Here is a 16,861-nt window from a genome sequence, read left to right as displayed (position 1 = left end):
TCAGATCTGATTTTTGAACGGAGTCCAAACGGAATTAAAACCCCGAAATGATTTTTTCCCGAATGGAAGAAGACCAGGGGGCCTTTTGGGCCAAGCCAGGTGGGCTCCAGGGAGCCCACAAGCCCCCACTCCGCCACCAGGGGGAGGCGGCGGTGGGCAGGCTTGTGGCCTCCCTGGCCGCCCGTGACCTAGGTCTTTGGCCTATAAATACCCAAATATTCCGCAAAAAATCAAGGGAGCCTCGGAAATACTTTTCCGCCGCGGCAAGCTTCCGTTTTCGCGACATCTCATCTGGAGACCCTTCCCGGCACCCTGCCGGAGGGGACTTTGGAGTTGGACGGCTTCTTCATCATCATCATCGCCCCTCCAATGACTCGTGAGTAGTTCACTTCAGACCTACGGGTCCGTAGTTAGTAGCTAGATGTTTCTTCTCTCTCTTGGATCTTCAATACAAAGTTCTCCATGATCTTCATGGAGATCTATCTGATGTAATCTTCTTTGGCGGTGTATTTGTCGAGATCCAATGAATTGTGGATTTGTGATCAGATTATCTATGATATATATTTGAGTCTTTGTTGATTTCTTATATGCATGATTTGATATCCTTGTAAGTCTCTCCGAGTCTTGGGTTTTGTTTGGCCAACTAGATCTATGATTCTTGCAATGGGAGAAGTGCTTGGTTTTGGGTTGTACCATGTGGTGACCTTTCCTAGTGATAGTAGGGGCAGCAAGGCACACATCAAGTAGTTGCCATCAAGGGTAAAAAGATGGGGGTTTTATCATTGGTTTAAGATTATCCCTCTACATCATGTCATCTTGCTTAAGGCGTTACTCTGTTCTTATGGACTTAATAAACTAGATGCATGTTGGATAGCGATCGACGTGTGGAGTAATAGTAGTAGATGCAGAAAGTATCGGTCTACTTGTTTCGGACGTGATGCCTATAGAAACAATCATTGCATAGATATCATCACGACTTTCCGCGGTTCTATCAATTGCTCGACAGTAATTTGTTCACCCACCGTATACTTGCTTTCATGAGAGAAGCCACTAGTAAACACTACGGCCCCCGGGTCTATTCACATCCATCGTTTACACCTCCGCTTTTACTTGCTTTGTTACTTTGTTGCTTTCAGTTCTCACTTGGCAAACAATCTATAAGGGATTGACAAGCCCTTCATAGCGTAGGGAGCAAGTTTTTGTGTTTGTGCAGGATCTTGAGATACTCCTCCACTGGATTGATACCTTGGTTCTCAAACTGAGGGAAGTACTTACCACCGCTACGCTACATCACCCTTTCCGCTTCGAGGGAACACCAACGCAAGGCTCCAAGGCCACGGGGGAAATCCTTTGCATACTTGCCTAGGAAGTCCCTTAAGGCGTAGCCGCAGTAGAAGGATCAAGCCAAGTATTCTCCCGTCGACGTGCCTATTTCTGGCGCCATTGGAAGGTCTTTTTTTTGCAGTAGCAGTCACCTACTATGTGTTATGACCCGGCAACATCGGAGTGACAATAGCCGGAACCACTCCCGGAGATGACCATAGTATGAGGAGTTCATGTATTCACCGCGTGTTAATGCATTGGTCCGGTTCTTTATTAAAAGGAGAACCTTAATATCCCGTAGTTTCCATTAGGACCCCGCTGCCACGGGAGGGATGGACAATAGATGCCATGCAAGTTCTTTTCCCTAAGCACGTATGACTACATACGGAATACATGCCTACATTAGATTGACGAACAGGAGCTAGTTACATATCTCTCCGTGTTATAGCTGTTACATGATGAATCACATCCATCACACTCATCCATCACCGATCCACTGCCTACGAGTCTTTTACTACTGGTCCTCGCTACGTTACTTTGCCTAGGCTTGTCCCTTGCTACACAAGGGATTGGACCACTTTGCTGCTGCTAGCACTACTGCTGTTACTTGTCACTTAGCTGCTGCTGCTACTACTGTTCCTTACTACTCCGCTGTTACTTGTTGCAAGACTTTGTTGGCGCCGTTGCCGAGGCTAGGTAAGCGGCACTAACATCCCGTCAACAAGGCTTTTTCTGGCACCGTTGCTATCGTACTACCTTGCTACTGATACTTTGCTTGCAGACACTACTCTTTCAGGTGTGGTTGAATCTGACACATTCAGCTGCTAATACTTGAGAATATTCTTTAGCTTCCCCTTGTGAGCGAATCAATAAATTTGGGTTGAATACTCTACCCTCGAAAATTGTTGCGATCCCATACGCTTGTGGGTCATCACATACCGATGGACAAAGGGAACAACATACGGGATTGATTGAATCCTTGACATCGTGGTTCGACCGAGAAAAGATCTTTGTAGAATATGTAGGAGCCAATATGGGCATCCAGGTCCCGCTATTGTTTATTGACCGGAGAGTGTCTCGATCATGTCTACATAGTTCTCGAACCCGCAGGGTCTGCACACTTAAGGTTCGGTGATGTTTCGGTATTATTGAGTTATATATGTTGGTGACCAGAGGTTGTTCAGAGTCCCGTATGAGATCCTGGACGTCACGAGGAGCTTCGGAATGGTCTGGGGGTAAAGATTTATATATAGGAAAGTGGTATTCGGGTTCTAGAATAGTTTCGAGGATTTCCCTTATTGTATTGGGAGTGCCGAATGGGTTCCGGGGGTCCACCGGGAGGGGCCCACCCACCCCCTGGGGCCACATGGGCCTAGGAGGTGGCTCACCTGCCCATGGTGGGCTTGGTCAGCCATCCCCAAGAGGCCCATGTGCCAAACTTGAGAGAGCATGTGGAGGAGGAGTCCTCCGAAGGGTGTCCAGCTCCCTTGTGGGAGGTGGACTCTCCCTCTAGTTCGGCCGAACCTCTCCTCCTTTGAGGAGGGGCCAAAGCAGACCACCTACCCCTTCCTCCTATATATAGTGGATTTTTTAGGGCAGCCATCACCTAAAAAGCCACATGTTGCCCTCTCCTCCATAGATAGTCTTCTTCCTCTGGATCGGTTTCGGTATTGCTTTGCGAAGCCCTGCCGGAACAGCTCCACCACCACCGGCGTGACGCTATCGTGCTGACGGAGAACTCATCTACCTCTCCACCCTCGCTTGCTGGATCAAGGAGGTGGAGATCGTCATCAAGTTGTACGTGTGCTGAACGCGGAGGTGTCGTTCGTTCGGCACTAGATCGGGATGGGTCGTGATGGGATCGCGGGACAGATCATGATGACATCGAGGGACGGATTGTCATTGGATCGCGAAGATGTTCGACTACATCAACCGCGTTATATACGCTTCCGCTTAGCAATCTATAAGGGTATGTAGATGCACTCTCTCCCCTCGTAGATGGTCATCACCATGGATAGACCTTGTATGTGCGTAGGAAATTTTTTATTTCCCATGCAACGTTCCCCAACAGTATTTAACTTTTCCACACAAAACTTCAACATCTCGAACATTCCCAAGTGGTGAAATAGTATCTCTATTTGCAAGTTTAATGGTAACATTAATATCTTCAATTTTAAAAGGTGATATATCATTCATAATTTCTTGATACAAAGTAAAAGAATAGCACTCACACTAGCATCAATATCACATAAACCATGATAGCAATGATCTCCAATTTTAACAGAAATAACAGGTACGCCAACCCCTGCTTTATTTTTATCTAACAAATCATATTCATTTCTAGCAAGTTTTGCAATCCTATCAGCCTCATCACAGAAGTAAATAACATGTGCATCAATATTATCACCGAAGAGATCCTTAACCATAGCAATATTAGGTTCTAAATTTATTTGTTCATAGGGTTTAGGTGTTCTAATATTGTTTTTTATTTATCACGGTTGTACACTTAGCATGTTCCTTAATCCTAATAGGAAAAGGTGGGTTCTCAATGTAAGTAGTAGGCACAACCGGATCAACATTATAGATAAATGTTTCATCTTTAACTATAACATGTTCCTCTAACAATTCTTCAATAGGTGGATGGAATTCAAACCATTTCTCCTTAGGGATATCAACATGAGTAGCAAATGATTCACAAAAGGATGCTACTATGTCAGAGTCAAGTCCATATTTAGTACTAAACATATGAAAAACATCGGTTTTCATAAAAGATTTAACAAAATCAAACTCAAGCTTTATATGCGACTCTTTACATTTGTATAGTTTCCAATATTCAGAGTTTCATTTAATTATTTTTAGAAGATCCCATTTAAATTCAATAGTTTTGTTCATAAAGGAACCATTAGAAAAAGAATCAAACATCGATCGACTATCATAAGAAAGACGAGCATAAAAGTTATGTATAATTATATTTCTTGAGAGCTCATGATTGGGACATGTGTGCATCACCCAAGCTTGAGTGATAATTACTCCTTCATGAGGCCAAAACTTATATATATATATAATTCTGAACACGATGAACTAGATGCATAGGATAAAACTTCTGGTGAAATTCCAGCTTCAATCGATTCCAGTCCCAAGTTCGAGCATCATCCAATAGCTTGTATAAAATCATGCCTTTCCCTCCAAATATCAATAGAATACCTTCTTAATTCTATATTTGGATAAACCTGTAAGCTTAAATAATCCACAAATTTCATTTATATATCAAGTGCAAATCAAGATGAGTTGTTCCATCTCCTGCATAAGGATTAGCTAGTAGTTTCTCTAACATATCCAAAGGAATTTCATATTAATATTTTGAATAGGTTCAGTAGGTTGACGAGAAGTCTTTTCAACTTACGTTTGAGGTGAGAATACCCCAAACAGGCCCCTCAAAGGATTATCCTCCATAGTAACACGCAATAGTAAATTTCAACAAATAGCAAAAAATGTTTCCTTACCAAATTCCACTTACCAAAGGCGCTTCACTCCCCGGCAATGACGCCAGTAAAGAGTATCGATGACCCACAAGTAAACGGGATCAATCATCATACTTTCCATAAGTAAGAGTGTCGAACCCAACTCGAAGCAGACGTAAATGACAAGCAGTTTTCAGCAAGGTATTCTCTCCAAGTGTTGTAAGTAAGAATGATAGATAGTTATGTAGCAAGATAATTTGTAACAGGTAACAAGTAACGATAGTAACTAAGGTGTAGCAAAGTGGTCATATCCTTTTTATAGCAAAGGACAGGCTAGAAAGTTCTCTTATATAAAGCAAAGTTTTCTCGAGGACACATGGAAATTGCCTTCTAGTCACGCTCATCATGTTTAATTGATTTGTGTTCGTTACTTTGATAATTTGATATGTGGGTGGACCGGTGCTTGGGTGTTACTCTTACTTGAACAAACAACCCACTTATGATTACCCCTTCTCACAAGCATCTGCAACTATGAAATAAGAATTAAGATAAGTCTAACCATAGCATGAGACATATGGATCCAAATCAACCCCTTACGGAATAACGCATAAACTAGGGTTTAAGCTTCTGTCACTCTAGCAACCCATCCTCTACTTATTAATCGAGAATGTCTTCCCTTAGGCCCAAGTATGGTGAAGTGTCATGTAGTCAACGTTCACATGACACCACTAAAGGAAGAGCAATATACATATCATCAAAATATCGAATGAATACCAACATCACATGATTAGTTGTAACAAGACTTATCCCATGTCCTCAAGAATGAAAGTAACCACTCACAAAGCATGTTCATGTTCAAGATGAGATAATAATTGAATATCATTAAGGATCGGAACAAATAATATTCTAGCCAATAAGCCAACTAGCTTCAACTACACGGTGTAATTAACACTACTAGCAACCCACAGGTACCAATCTGAGGTTTTGAGACAAAGATTGAATACAAGAAATGAACTAGGGTTTGAGATGAGATGGTGATGGTGAAGATGTTGATGAAGATTGGTCCTCCCATGAAGGAGGAAGCGTTGGTGATGACGATGGCTTTGATTTCCCCATCCTGGAGAGAAGTTTCCCTGACAGAATCGCTGTGTCATAGAGAAAAAGTGCTCCTGCCAAGGTTCCACCTCGAGATGGTAGCGCTGCAACCCAAAAGTATTCCTCTTATTTTTTTTTCTTGGTCAAAACCCTTCATATAGCAGAAGATGGGCACTCGGGGCCGCCTGTGAGACCCACAAGGCATCAGGGCACGCCCGCGGGGGGGGGGGGGGGGGGGGGCTGTTACCTTGTGGGCAGGTGGTGGGAACCCTCTGGTACTTCTTTGCTTCAATAATTCTTATATATTCCATACAAATTCTTCATGAGGTTTCAGGTAATTTGGAGTCCAAAAACTTTCCAACTTTTCCGTAGCCTTTCAGGTACAGAATTCCAGTTTTTGGTGATTTCCATCTTTGTGTAAACCTTATAAAATAAGAGAGAAAAGATATAAGTATTTAAAATAAAATAATGCTTGAAAATATTATAAATATCAATAGGAAATCATGATGCAAAATGGAACGTATCAACTCCCCCAAGCTTAGACCTTGCTTATCCTCAAGCGAAAGCCAAACTCGATAATAATGACCATATGATTAGAGAGAGAGGTGTAAATAAAAACAAAATACGAACATAACGGAATCATGACATTGTGAGAGCAGCAATATATTTCTCATGAACACGTGATAAGCTATTCACACGCTAAAGTATGAACCACAAACCTTATTGAAAACTAACAAGCTATATTCTTAGTCATTGAAACAATTGCAATTCATCATGTTTCAAAAGGAGTCTATGGCAGAACTTTGTTTAGCAAGTTCACATACTCAACTATCATATAGTCTTCTATGATTGTTGATACTCATGTCATATTTTTGAAACAAAAGCATCAACCTAACACATGGTTTATAATTTTTAACCACCCAACTACTTATCTCGAGGATAATGTCAACAATAATGACTCGTGATCACCTATATCCAGCTGGATATATATGTCTGAATCTTTCCCTAGCACATGATGCTTGCCAAGTAGAGAGTAAAGAAGGATGGAATAGGGATGCACATTAATGACTCTTGCATAAAAGTAAATACATGAAAGTATAAGATATGCCCTTCGTAGAGGGAAGCAGGGGTTGTCATGCATTTTTTATTTGGATGCACAAGCTCTTAATGTAAATGAACGTCACTTTATATTGCTCCTTAGGATAGCAACCTTTATTATGGAATATGTCGCTATGACAACCTAGGGCAGGGGATGACAACGCTCGAATACCTTCGTCTTTAGGTGATGTTTGGGTTCATTAGCCTCCACATCGCTATGACAAATGCCTGTACCATTTATGTGCATGGCTGGTGCCGCAACATACGGTCAGTTGAGGTGTTTCATGATATGGTCATTGAGAATGCACCTTTCCTTAAGAGATTGTTTCTACTTTATAAAGAAGGTCCAACTAGAATCAGGGTCACTGACGCACGGAAATTGACAGTGTTGGGCTATTCGTGTGTTGAATTCTTCGAACTTGTTATTGGATCCATGTCTATTCAGGTACAACAATCTTCTTCTTCTCCTCCTTCTTCTTATTGTACATCGTGTTTTATCTATTTTTTGTTGATATATGTTTGGCTATCGTCTAGAAATTAATTCCCACGTGCTTCACCCTGTCTCTACACACAGTGAAGAACCTGGCACTACAACCCATCGGCCCCAATATGGATGAAGTTATTAGAATCTTTATATGCTTTTAGAACATGAAGAAGCCATGCATCAAGGTGATGCTCCCTTTCTGTTAATTGTTAACCATAATGGAGTTCAATTTGTTGGTAATTTACCTATGATTACGATGATAAATGTACTATGATTTCTAAAGGAAATTTGTAGGATTCCAATACATATTTTTGAGATGTTAATCATGAACGATTGAAGATCACATGTCAATATACTAGTGTACTTTAGAAATCCTACAAATTAAAGATGCACGTAGTATTCAAAACTGCATCTAGGCACTCATATGTTGTCTTCGTTTGCACATAAAAGTAGGTCGAGGAGTGAAAAATGTGGCGCAATATAACAATCACGTCGAATGCTTTGATTTCCATCTCAAAGAAATTACTTTCAACCGGTACTGAGGCACCATACTAGAAATTGAAATCGTCGGGTTATTTTTTTCACAAAGCAAGGGTGGTCAAGGTAATCAGGTTTGCCCTATATTTAGTGCGCCGAAATGAATGGTTTGCTATTCATCGAGTGCGTCTATAGCTTAATGGAAAAGGATCTACAGAAGCTGAAATTCAGTTTGGAACTTCAAATGACACATTATTTGGAAGTCACTGTATCAAGCCGATATATGACTTCTCGGTGGCTGATCCCTTCGCAGACTCATCATAGATGTTGTGCAAACAGAGAAAATTATATCTCATACGATTAAACTAAGGAACACGTCGGTAATTATTTCATCAGTCGCTGGTAATTGTTTACCAGCAACCGTCTGTACACAACAGACACACAACTTGTTAGGAGGGATCGTTTGTATTATTATCGGTATTCCCGCGCGATTATGATTATTGACCTGTTTGTCAGGTATCACACACATCTTCTTACGCAAAATCGTTTGTGCTCTGTTGTATCATCTCACACGGTTTAACCAAGTGAACTGTGTGCCCTCTATCGCACACATCTGGATCTGCATAGCCAATTGTGTTATATTGGCTAATCGCAACCAGTTCATATGAAACAACTGTATGCCATGTATCGCACACGCAAGTCTCATCTGAATCGTGTCTGGTGGATCAACCATTGCACACAGTTCTTGTCATTGACGACGAAGCTAAGATTATACCGTTTGCGATTCATGAACCACACACAGTTTGATCGAAATGTCCCAGATGCATGTGTCGTCTTAGTACCTTCCTGCAGTAGTGAGGAGTCCTCAACATAAGAGCAAAATATTTGGGTGCCCAATAAAACAAGGGTCTCACTAAAGTCTTTGTCGGTCAATGTCTACAATGGTTAGCATCAGGACTAGCTGAACAAGAACAACACATGTAGCACATTACACATTGATGATCATGAAGCTGAAGACAACACCACCTTTACCATACTATCACCGAGTGTTCACGAAGCTCAACACACTACAACATCTACTATAAACACCATGAACATCATCAACGCCCACAAAGAACATACCGTACCAAAAAAATGGCACCACTAACATCTAATTTACCACATCATCATAGAACACCATGAAGCAATACTTGCATAACCTACCATACTACCTCCATATATGTTCTAATCTACAATATGCTCACAGATCTAAGCTACAACAAGTAAAATGTGATGCTACTTACAGCCATCGAAAGAGTGAGGAGAAAGTAGAGAACAACTCGGAGAAGACGACGATCAGGCAATCAGTGGGAGGTGATGAAATCATCGTCGCCGTTTTTTCAGCGATGAGCTTGAGCTCACGCCATCCCCTTCCTCGCATGAGCTCCACCACTGCATTTCCCCTCCCTGCGCGCGCGAAGCCTGACTCACTAGAGCTACCAATTCGGCCGCAGGACACGGCGTTTTGGCTTCCGGGCTCAGATGAGCCCGGGCATGAACAGTGCCTCGTTTTGAGGTATAAAAAATGTTTAAAAAGATGCAAGATGCTTCTATGTGTGAACTCCCTGTAAATTTTTGTGAAGTTTTGATATTCGAGGATGTGTGAGAAACTTTTGAAAATGGCACTATTCATGCATGATTTTGTTTTTTTACCGCAAGCTCCTGAATGTTCAAACTTCGCAAAAAATTGCAGGGAGTTAACACATAAGAACATCTTGCATCAGAAAAAAAATTGAATTTTTTAAACATTTTTTTAGTCCAAAACGTGGTACTGCCGGGCTGAGAGATGGATTACCGCCGCATTCTTCCCCTGCCAGGCTGAGGAGTGCTTTAACATTCGTGCACATTGTACTGTACAATGCAAGCCAGCTAAACAAAACGATAACATTTACACCCCCGAACCTACATGGGTCTGTGAGCAACCAAACACACCCTATATTTAAAGCTGAATGCAGATGGAAAATCTGGCCTCGAGCTGCTACAACGGTGGGGAGAACATCCAGACCACAGAACATTACCCATTAGCCAGGCTATAATATGCTGATGAAATAACTAAAATGGCAGATATAAAGGCGGGCAAGAGCGATTTAAGAGTGAACAAGGTATCAGTTTCGTAAGTGAAATCCTCTAACTTGGCGCTGAAGATATACACTTTCTCGTGTAGTCAATGAGCGAAAACATTAAGGAGTACAACATATATCATCAATCTAATTTCTTTCATTCTCAGTAAACAACATATGTTTTGCAATGCCAATATATGTGGTGGGCTCACAAGTTGCACCAAAATTGAGCTCTTCACACTCCCAGTAAAATGCGCAGCGGCTGTATTTCTAACGGACCGCAAAATATTCTTATTCTCAATATATAATATACAATTTCTGCACAGCTCTTGGTATGCACTATTTTTGTTTCCGAGTAACAAAATCTTTCTTCTACTTGTATCAGTGTGTCCCTCCTCAATCAGCGACATGATTTATGCATGATCATCATCATGCCCATGCATATGCAGCATAACTCCACAAAGCCGTGGAAGAACACACAAGCAAGCACTGGTGCCTCCGAAACCAAGCGATGTAAAGTCGGTGACAGTGTCCTGAGCCGTATACGCCAGCCCCTAAAATGGTCCGCTGTCTGGAAAGGAGAAAATGTAATGAATGCGGATGTCGAACTGATAGCAAACAATGTAAACTATTCATTCAATTATCCACCTTCTATACTTGGATCAGCCTGTATCATCCTGATCTTCAATATCATCATCAATGATAACATATTTTGAGGCACCATTGGAAGAATGGAAATTTGGGTCAACATGTTTACTGTGGTGGTCTTTCCTGAATTTATGATACCTTCATATATCACAAGAGAATAGTCAGAATAACCATACTAACACATCAGAAATTAACTTACTCTTATATTCCCACTTTATGCTTTCGTAGTCAAATTATGATCAGTGTTTTCTTATGGCTCTTTTATACTTCCTCCGTCCCAAAATAAGTGTCGCAAATTTAGTACTAAATTTGTACTAAATTTGCGACACTTATTTTGTACTAAATTTGCGACACTTATTTTGGGAAGGAGGGAGTAGTAGTTAGTTTTATTGCATTTCTCTCTGTACAAGGTGGCATGACATAGCAAGTTCATTGACTTGCAAATAAGAAGAAAAAAAATGTGGACAGCAGCAAATAAATAAGTTTGACTCCTCTTAAAAAATTTACTCCCCAAAAAAGTTGGCATGTAAACATAGTAAGAAATCTGAAGTTGATTCAGTGAGTCGTAAAATACAGACTGGTAATAAGATAACTTGGAACAACAAATATTTGAACATAGAAAAAATGAATTTCAACTCACTTGTACAGATTGAAAAGGCTGACACCAAATATAATTGTTGCTAGTCCAAATCCCTTTAACCAGGTAAATGGATCATTGAAGAAAAGCACAGCAACCTGTCGGATTGTTTGGCATCACAAGTCACACTTATATGCATGAACAAAGATAAATTCATTGAAAGTAATTATAGAGTGGGAAATCAATACCAAAATTGTGACAGCTTCCTTGACAATCCCAGCTATGGTCACTGTTACAGCACTTGTTACAGAAACGAGAACATATTCTGTCAAAACCTTCAAAGAACAAATTAAGTGATTATAAACCAGATAAAAAATGCTAAAAAGAGTACTTTCTTCTACAGATACCAACAAGAATACTTTGCAAGCATGTCTTAACGACAAACCAACAATAGATGACCGCAAACAGCACTTATTGGTTATTACAAGTATTCATACTCTCGGGGCTTGAAAAAAATGAAATAGTAAGAACCAACAGTATATTGACTGGTTCCAGCGAAAAAGAAAAGGATTTTTTACATGACAAATGTAATGATGGGTAATCAAATGCTGCGGCATAAATGTTGTACTTCCCAGGAAAGAGCTGATCCATACCATGAAGAATGCCAAAGCACCACCTAGAAGCATCAATAAGATGCTTCTTAATGTGTGAGCTGGACTATCAAAGAAGTGACTTGCTCTGACCTCATGCCATGGATCCATGGCAATGGAAATAATTGCAGTTGTTATTGCCATCACCGGGGTAACATAACTCATTAAGGTAAAGGGGTTCTTTAATCCTGCATAACACAATAAAAATGATGCTGTAAAGGATGCTACATTACATATTTATTGAACAAACCACGTTCGATATTATCATTTTGATATTTTTAAGAGAAAACAATGCACATGATCGCTACTAACTCAGATTTTAAACAAAAACAGGTGTCCAATGAAAAGACATAAATCATATGTGTGCCTGAAATTAATAAAGCTAATCTCACTGCTTTTCAGTTTTCAAGAATGAGATGCTAAGACAACAATGAACAGTATTTACAATTTCCTCTCACTGGACAAGAAGCTAAGGTAGAAGGCATACCATATTCCTCTTTCTTGAGCGGATTTAAGGGACACATGAGGAGGGGAAAAGAAACGTTCAGTCAAGACAGTAATGAAAGGGAAGTAGAACATAGGATTAATAAGGCATATTACCATGTCCAATCACAAATGTTCAGAACAAAAGAAAATTGGAAGTACATTACACTGACAAACCTGGAGGAGAATCTGTGTCATGCACCAGCGGAAACCAGACATGACAGCAGCAAGCATAATAAATATAAATCCCCAAAGGTTAAACTGTGTCTCTTTAGCAACTGCAAGAGGAACATTATTACCACAGTCCACAGTTAAGATGATGAATTCACATAAGAGAAATTTAAGAAAATAGAGTCAGATGCAAAATTAGGCCCACAAATTACAGTGCCAAAAATCTAATCAAGTAAAAAACTAGTTAGGAGGTCTTTTTCTGGGCTCTCCAGGAAAGCACAGAAGCATATCACTTCGGAAAAACTAATATAAGCTGTTTTTTTTAGAAAAGGAGGAAGACCCCCGGCCTCTGCATCTGAGCGATGCATGCAGCAACTAATATAAGCTGTTGATGTACAGTTATGACTTTACCTGTCAGTAGAACTCCAACAGAAACAATCAGCATGATTCCAAGAATGTTAAAGCTCGGCTTCTCTAGCCTTCAGAGAAAAAAAAAGGGAAATCTTTGATTAATAACATGAAAATGGTATGGAGACGCAGAATACAACGGTTGTTGACATTCGTTTTGTGTTTCTAGTGCTACGAGTTTTTTTTGTTTGAGTAGTTAGCTGTGATATATTTGCATCAGCGTAGTCTTGGTTTTTGTTTTGCTGCTGTTGCTGGGGTTTATGTGTTTTTCGAGCAGTAATTTTCTTCCTTTGTCCTTCATACTTCTCCTTGTCCTGTTGGCTAACTTTATATCTGAACTAGCATACTCTGCTGCTCCGTTATTTTTTATCAATAGTGGAACCCAACCGCCATGAGCAGGCGTGTGGAAAAAGGGAATGATATGGAGCATAACAGAAGTCCATGAACCGACAATTTAACAGAAATAGGTGCAGTGTTGTCAGAAAGACAAGTTACAAGAGGACGCAAAATTATTTGCATACAAACATGAAAAGGCTAAGCAAATGTCAGGAAGCAGTACTGTAAGAAATGATGGTTATGCAAGACACTGCTCAATAAATTTTTATGTCGGAGATACTGCTTAATTTTAGTTCTTGCAGTTCTAACATTTGCATCCCATTTCTCAAAATGATGTGCATATGGAACCAACTTTGTAAAGTCTGCAAGCCAGTTCAAAAGTATTCAGTTGGCCTAGGACAAATGTTCCACATAACCTAATAGTCCAGGTTAACCCTCTTCACCCCACCCCACCCATAGGGGATGAAAATCCTTAGAGAACGGCAGGATGAAACTCAACTTCTTCGGGACAAGGTTCTTTAACTGATATTCCTTACCAATGAACATAACAAATTGCTAAACTAGAAGACAAAACGGGCATGCACTGCTCAGAAAGAACCAGCAACTGAGCTTACCTGAATAGAAAAGCAAAGAGAAGAATGAAAATTGGAGCCCCAGATTTACACTGCACAATAATTGAAATCCATAAATTAGAAGTCCAAATATTAAGTGAGAAGAGCAGGAAATAATAACTCACATGGAATGAAATGTACCATTGTAGCGAATGTCACAGTAATGAAAACAAACGAAATGTTGGTCAAATTTATATCAAGAGCAGTAGCCAAAGCTGTTGGAACAACTGCAGAAGGAATATTTAAACTGTTATCCATTTAAAGATGATAAACACAATAAGAACGGAAAAAAAATCTGCATATTTGAAGTAGAATAAAAATATATAAGTCCATCCTAAGTCCTAGCCTTCGTTGATTAAATAGATTCATCAAATGAAGCAGTACCAGTAGGTCATGACACAACTCAATTGAAAGTTAATAAAGTGCATCAATTCATCCAGCGAGAGGTGTAGGGCTAAACTCTATTTTGAGCCCACGTGGCTCTATAGCAGCTTTTTTATTTTTATTTTGAGAAGGGCAATATATTAATATCGCGAAGATACCAATTATACCCAGCCTCTGCACCAACAAGATGTATCAAAGACATCCAGGATACACACAGCCCGAAAAAAAAAAGCAAAATAGAAAGGGAAAAAACAAAGGCCTCCCCACAATGATCAACTCCTCTCAGTAGCAACACACAAACCACCACCAAAGACAACATCCGGAAAACAAAAAAAGGTCTCCAAAAGCGACCCCTTTAAGAAAGAAACGGTGCTTGTCGCCCGATCCAAGATCTTAGGTTTTCACCCCGAAGAAAGTTCGAGCTCTCAAAACAATACCTTCAGCAAGGCAATTGCCAGGCACAAACAATGAAGGTCAGGCCATAGGTTTTCACCCTGAAAGTCACGACTCGGCACCCGAGGAGCACCACCAAAAAATGAAATCCTCTAGTGCTGTCGCCCCCACTTCTCACAGCTGCTTCTGAAAGTTATCAAACACCTGGCTGACTCCATCGCCTCCAAGGCCCCCTCTGCCTTACTGATCCTTCGATTTCAGCCACCATGACTTTCTCCATTGCTGTCTAAGCCATGGAATCGAGATACCGACATGTCCCATGGTGTCAACAAACAAACAGAGTTTCGCGCCGCATCCTCATGGAGCCGTGTAGGCTGATATGGACGCGCACGACAGAATTCGATCGGATCCAGATATCCTTGGGCAAGATCTCCGGTGGCAGTTCCGGAACACGTTGACGGCCAAATCGAGAAGGACCGATCATGCAGATTGTTACCATGATGCGACAAGAGCACTAGGACCGCCACCACACCGCTGGTTCCAACGCGCTGACGCCATTGCTACGACAGCGGAGGACAACGCTCTATAGCAGCTTGGATGCACATGCAACACACCAGTTGAATTTTACTTCTATCCTTGACCTTATGTTGATAACTTATGATGATCTAATTTAGTGAGTCATGTTCTGTAAATTGGCCAATGGTGGTTTCTGCGTCTGCCCCCACCCATGAAAAAAAGCGACCAGCGGATGCTCGGTGCTTTACAGCTGAGCTCGAACTGAAACATACCCTTCTTTTAACACTATTACTCTATATGTATATCCCACAGAAGTGCAGAATGCACGATGTTTCTATTACCAATTATAGGTACCAAACGATGAAATTTCCAGGGCACTTGTTCTGACAGAATGTAAGTACCAAACTACTCATTTAAGCATTGGGCAACATGATTTTGAAAAAATACAGTTGCTACCTCGCAGAAAGTAATCTTTCCATGACATTGGATTACGCTCTGCCTCCATGCCCCGTTGCTGGAACCACACGATCACCCTCGAGGCAACAGCCTGCATGGTGAAATGCACCGTGTTCATCAGGAACGGAGCAGGGAACTTCCACATGCGCTTCCCAAGCATCTCCTTGTTATACCTGGCCACACGCACAAGAGCACGCAGAGAACACTAGCATCAAACGCGTGCCCGGCAGGCAACAGCTCCTCTGAGCATCCGCGCACAAATATAACGAGAAAAACGCGTTACTCACAGCGTCAAGCAGGTGCTCAGCGTGTACCAGCTCGCTATCAGAAATATAATCTTGGCGATTAGCCAGGGGGAGACCGGGAGGCTGTCAGATCCCGCCGCCGCTCCTGCCTCGATATCCATCGGCAAGCGGTGGGCGGCGGCGGCGGACGGCAGAAGCGGCAGCTCGAACTCCTCCGAGTCATCGTCGCTCGGTGCAGAGGCCGGCGAAGCGGCTCCGGAGTGGGCATTGGACGCCGCGGATGGGTCCTTGCACCACCGCGAGAACGACGGCTCCCTGCGTATCCCTCCCGGCTTCCTCTGCCCGCCAGCCAACACCTGCGGCTCCGCGGCGCTCTCCGCGGGCTCGACGGGGACTTCCGGAGCGTCCTCTTCCTTCGGGTGGGCGTGGCCGTTCTCCACGGCGCAGTCCCCCATGGGCGCTGCTGCAGGTGGCGTAAGGCTCTAGAAAGGCTTGGATCTGGGCGGCGCGGATCTCATCGGCGGCGGCGGCGAAGCCGCGGCGAAGTGGGGTTTGCAGCTAGCCTGCGGGATTTCGGTAGCAGGTCAAAATCTAGCACCGCGTGACGACGACTTCCTGCACGGGGGTTATGCTTGCAGCTTCCTCCGTCGGCTGGTACCGGTAGCTTTGCTTGCTTGCGGCAGAGGAGGGCGATGTTTTTTCTCCCTCCCTCTTCCTTTTCGCCTCGCACATGAAAATGCTTTTTATCCCGTTTCGAAGAAAAAAATGGTTTTTACTAGTAAAAAGGCTCGTGCGTTACAACAGGTGAACAACAAAAGGTTAAAATTTACAACCTAAAATAAAACAATTTAAATTCAATAAAATTGCATCAATGTACCATTAATTTTACAAATCAATAATTAATTAAGAAAACCCATGCAAGAAGGCCAAGAACAATAGAGATTCG

General features: G+C 41.8%; 1 protein-coding gene across 1 annotated transcript; it reads right to left on the bottom strand.

The window, feature by feature from the left end:
* Positions 1 to 10,174: 10,174 nt before the first annotated feature.
* On the bottom strand, positions 10,175 to 16,582 carry LOC123444409 (probable sugar phosphate/phosphate translocator At1g06470). The gene is made up of 12 exons (XM_045121110.1): positions 15,958 to 16,582; positions 15,671 to 15,843; positions 14,063 to 14,148; positions 13,925 to 13,974; positions 12,978 to 13,045; positions 12,573 to 12,673; positions 12,400 to 12,412; positions 11,916 to 12,100; positions 11,511 to 11,597; positions 11,326 to 11,420; positions 10,686 to 10,823; positions 10,175 to 10,608 (listed from the first exon to the last, which is right to left on the bottom strand). Exons 1-11 carry the CDS (start codon positions 16,368 to 16,370, stop codon positions 10,700 to 10,702), a joined length of 1,395 nt encoding a protein of 464 aa, XP_044977045.1. The 5' UTR covers positions 16,371 to 16,582; the 3' UTR covers positions 10,175 to 10,608; positions 10,686 to 10,699.
* Between the last annotated feature and the right edge of the window lie 279 nt (positions 16,583 to 16,861).

This window comes from Hordeum vulgare, chromosome 3H (genome assembly GCF_904849725.1).
Source record: "Hordeum vulgare subsp. vulgare chromosome 3H, MorexV3_pseudomolecules_assembly, whole genome shotgun sequence".
Taxonomy (NCBI): domain Eukaryota; kingdom Viridiplantae; phylum Streptophyta; class Magnoliopsida; order Poales; family Poaceae; genus Hordeum; species Hordeum vulgare.
Note: the sequence above shows the minus strand (reverse complement) of the source record. Positions and strands in the feature narration are given on the sequence as shown.

Bases quoted from the DNA above. Each gene is read 5' to 3' on its own strand.
- LOC123444409 (XM_045121110.1), bottom strand. From the start codon at position 16,370: ATGGGGGACTGCGCCGTGGAGAACGGCCACGCCCACCCGAAGGAAGAG. The intron at 13,975-14,062 runs GTACATTTCATT...ATTATTGTGCAG, and splicing joins CTGTGACATTCGCTACAATG to TGTAAATCTGGGGCTCCAAT. The intron at 13,046-13,924 runs GTAAGCTCAGTT...TTTTCTCTGAAG, and splicing joins CTCTTTGCTTTTCTATTCAG to GCTAGAGAAGCCGAGCTTTA.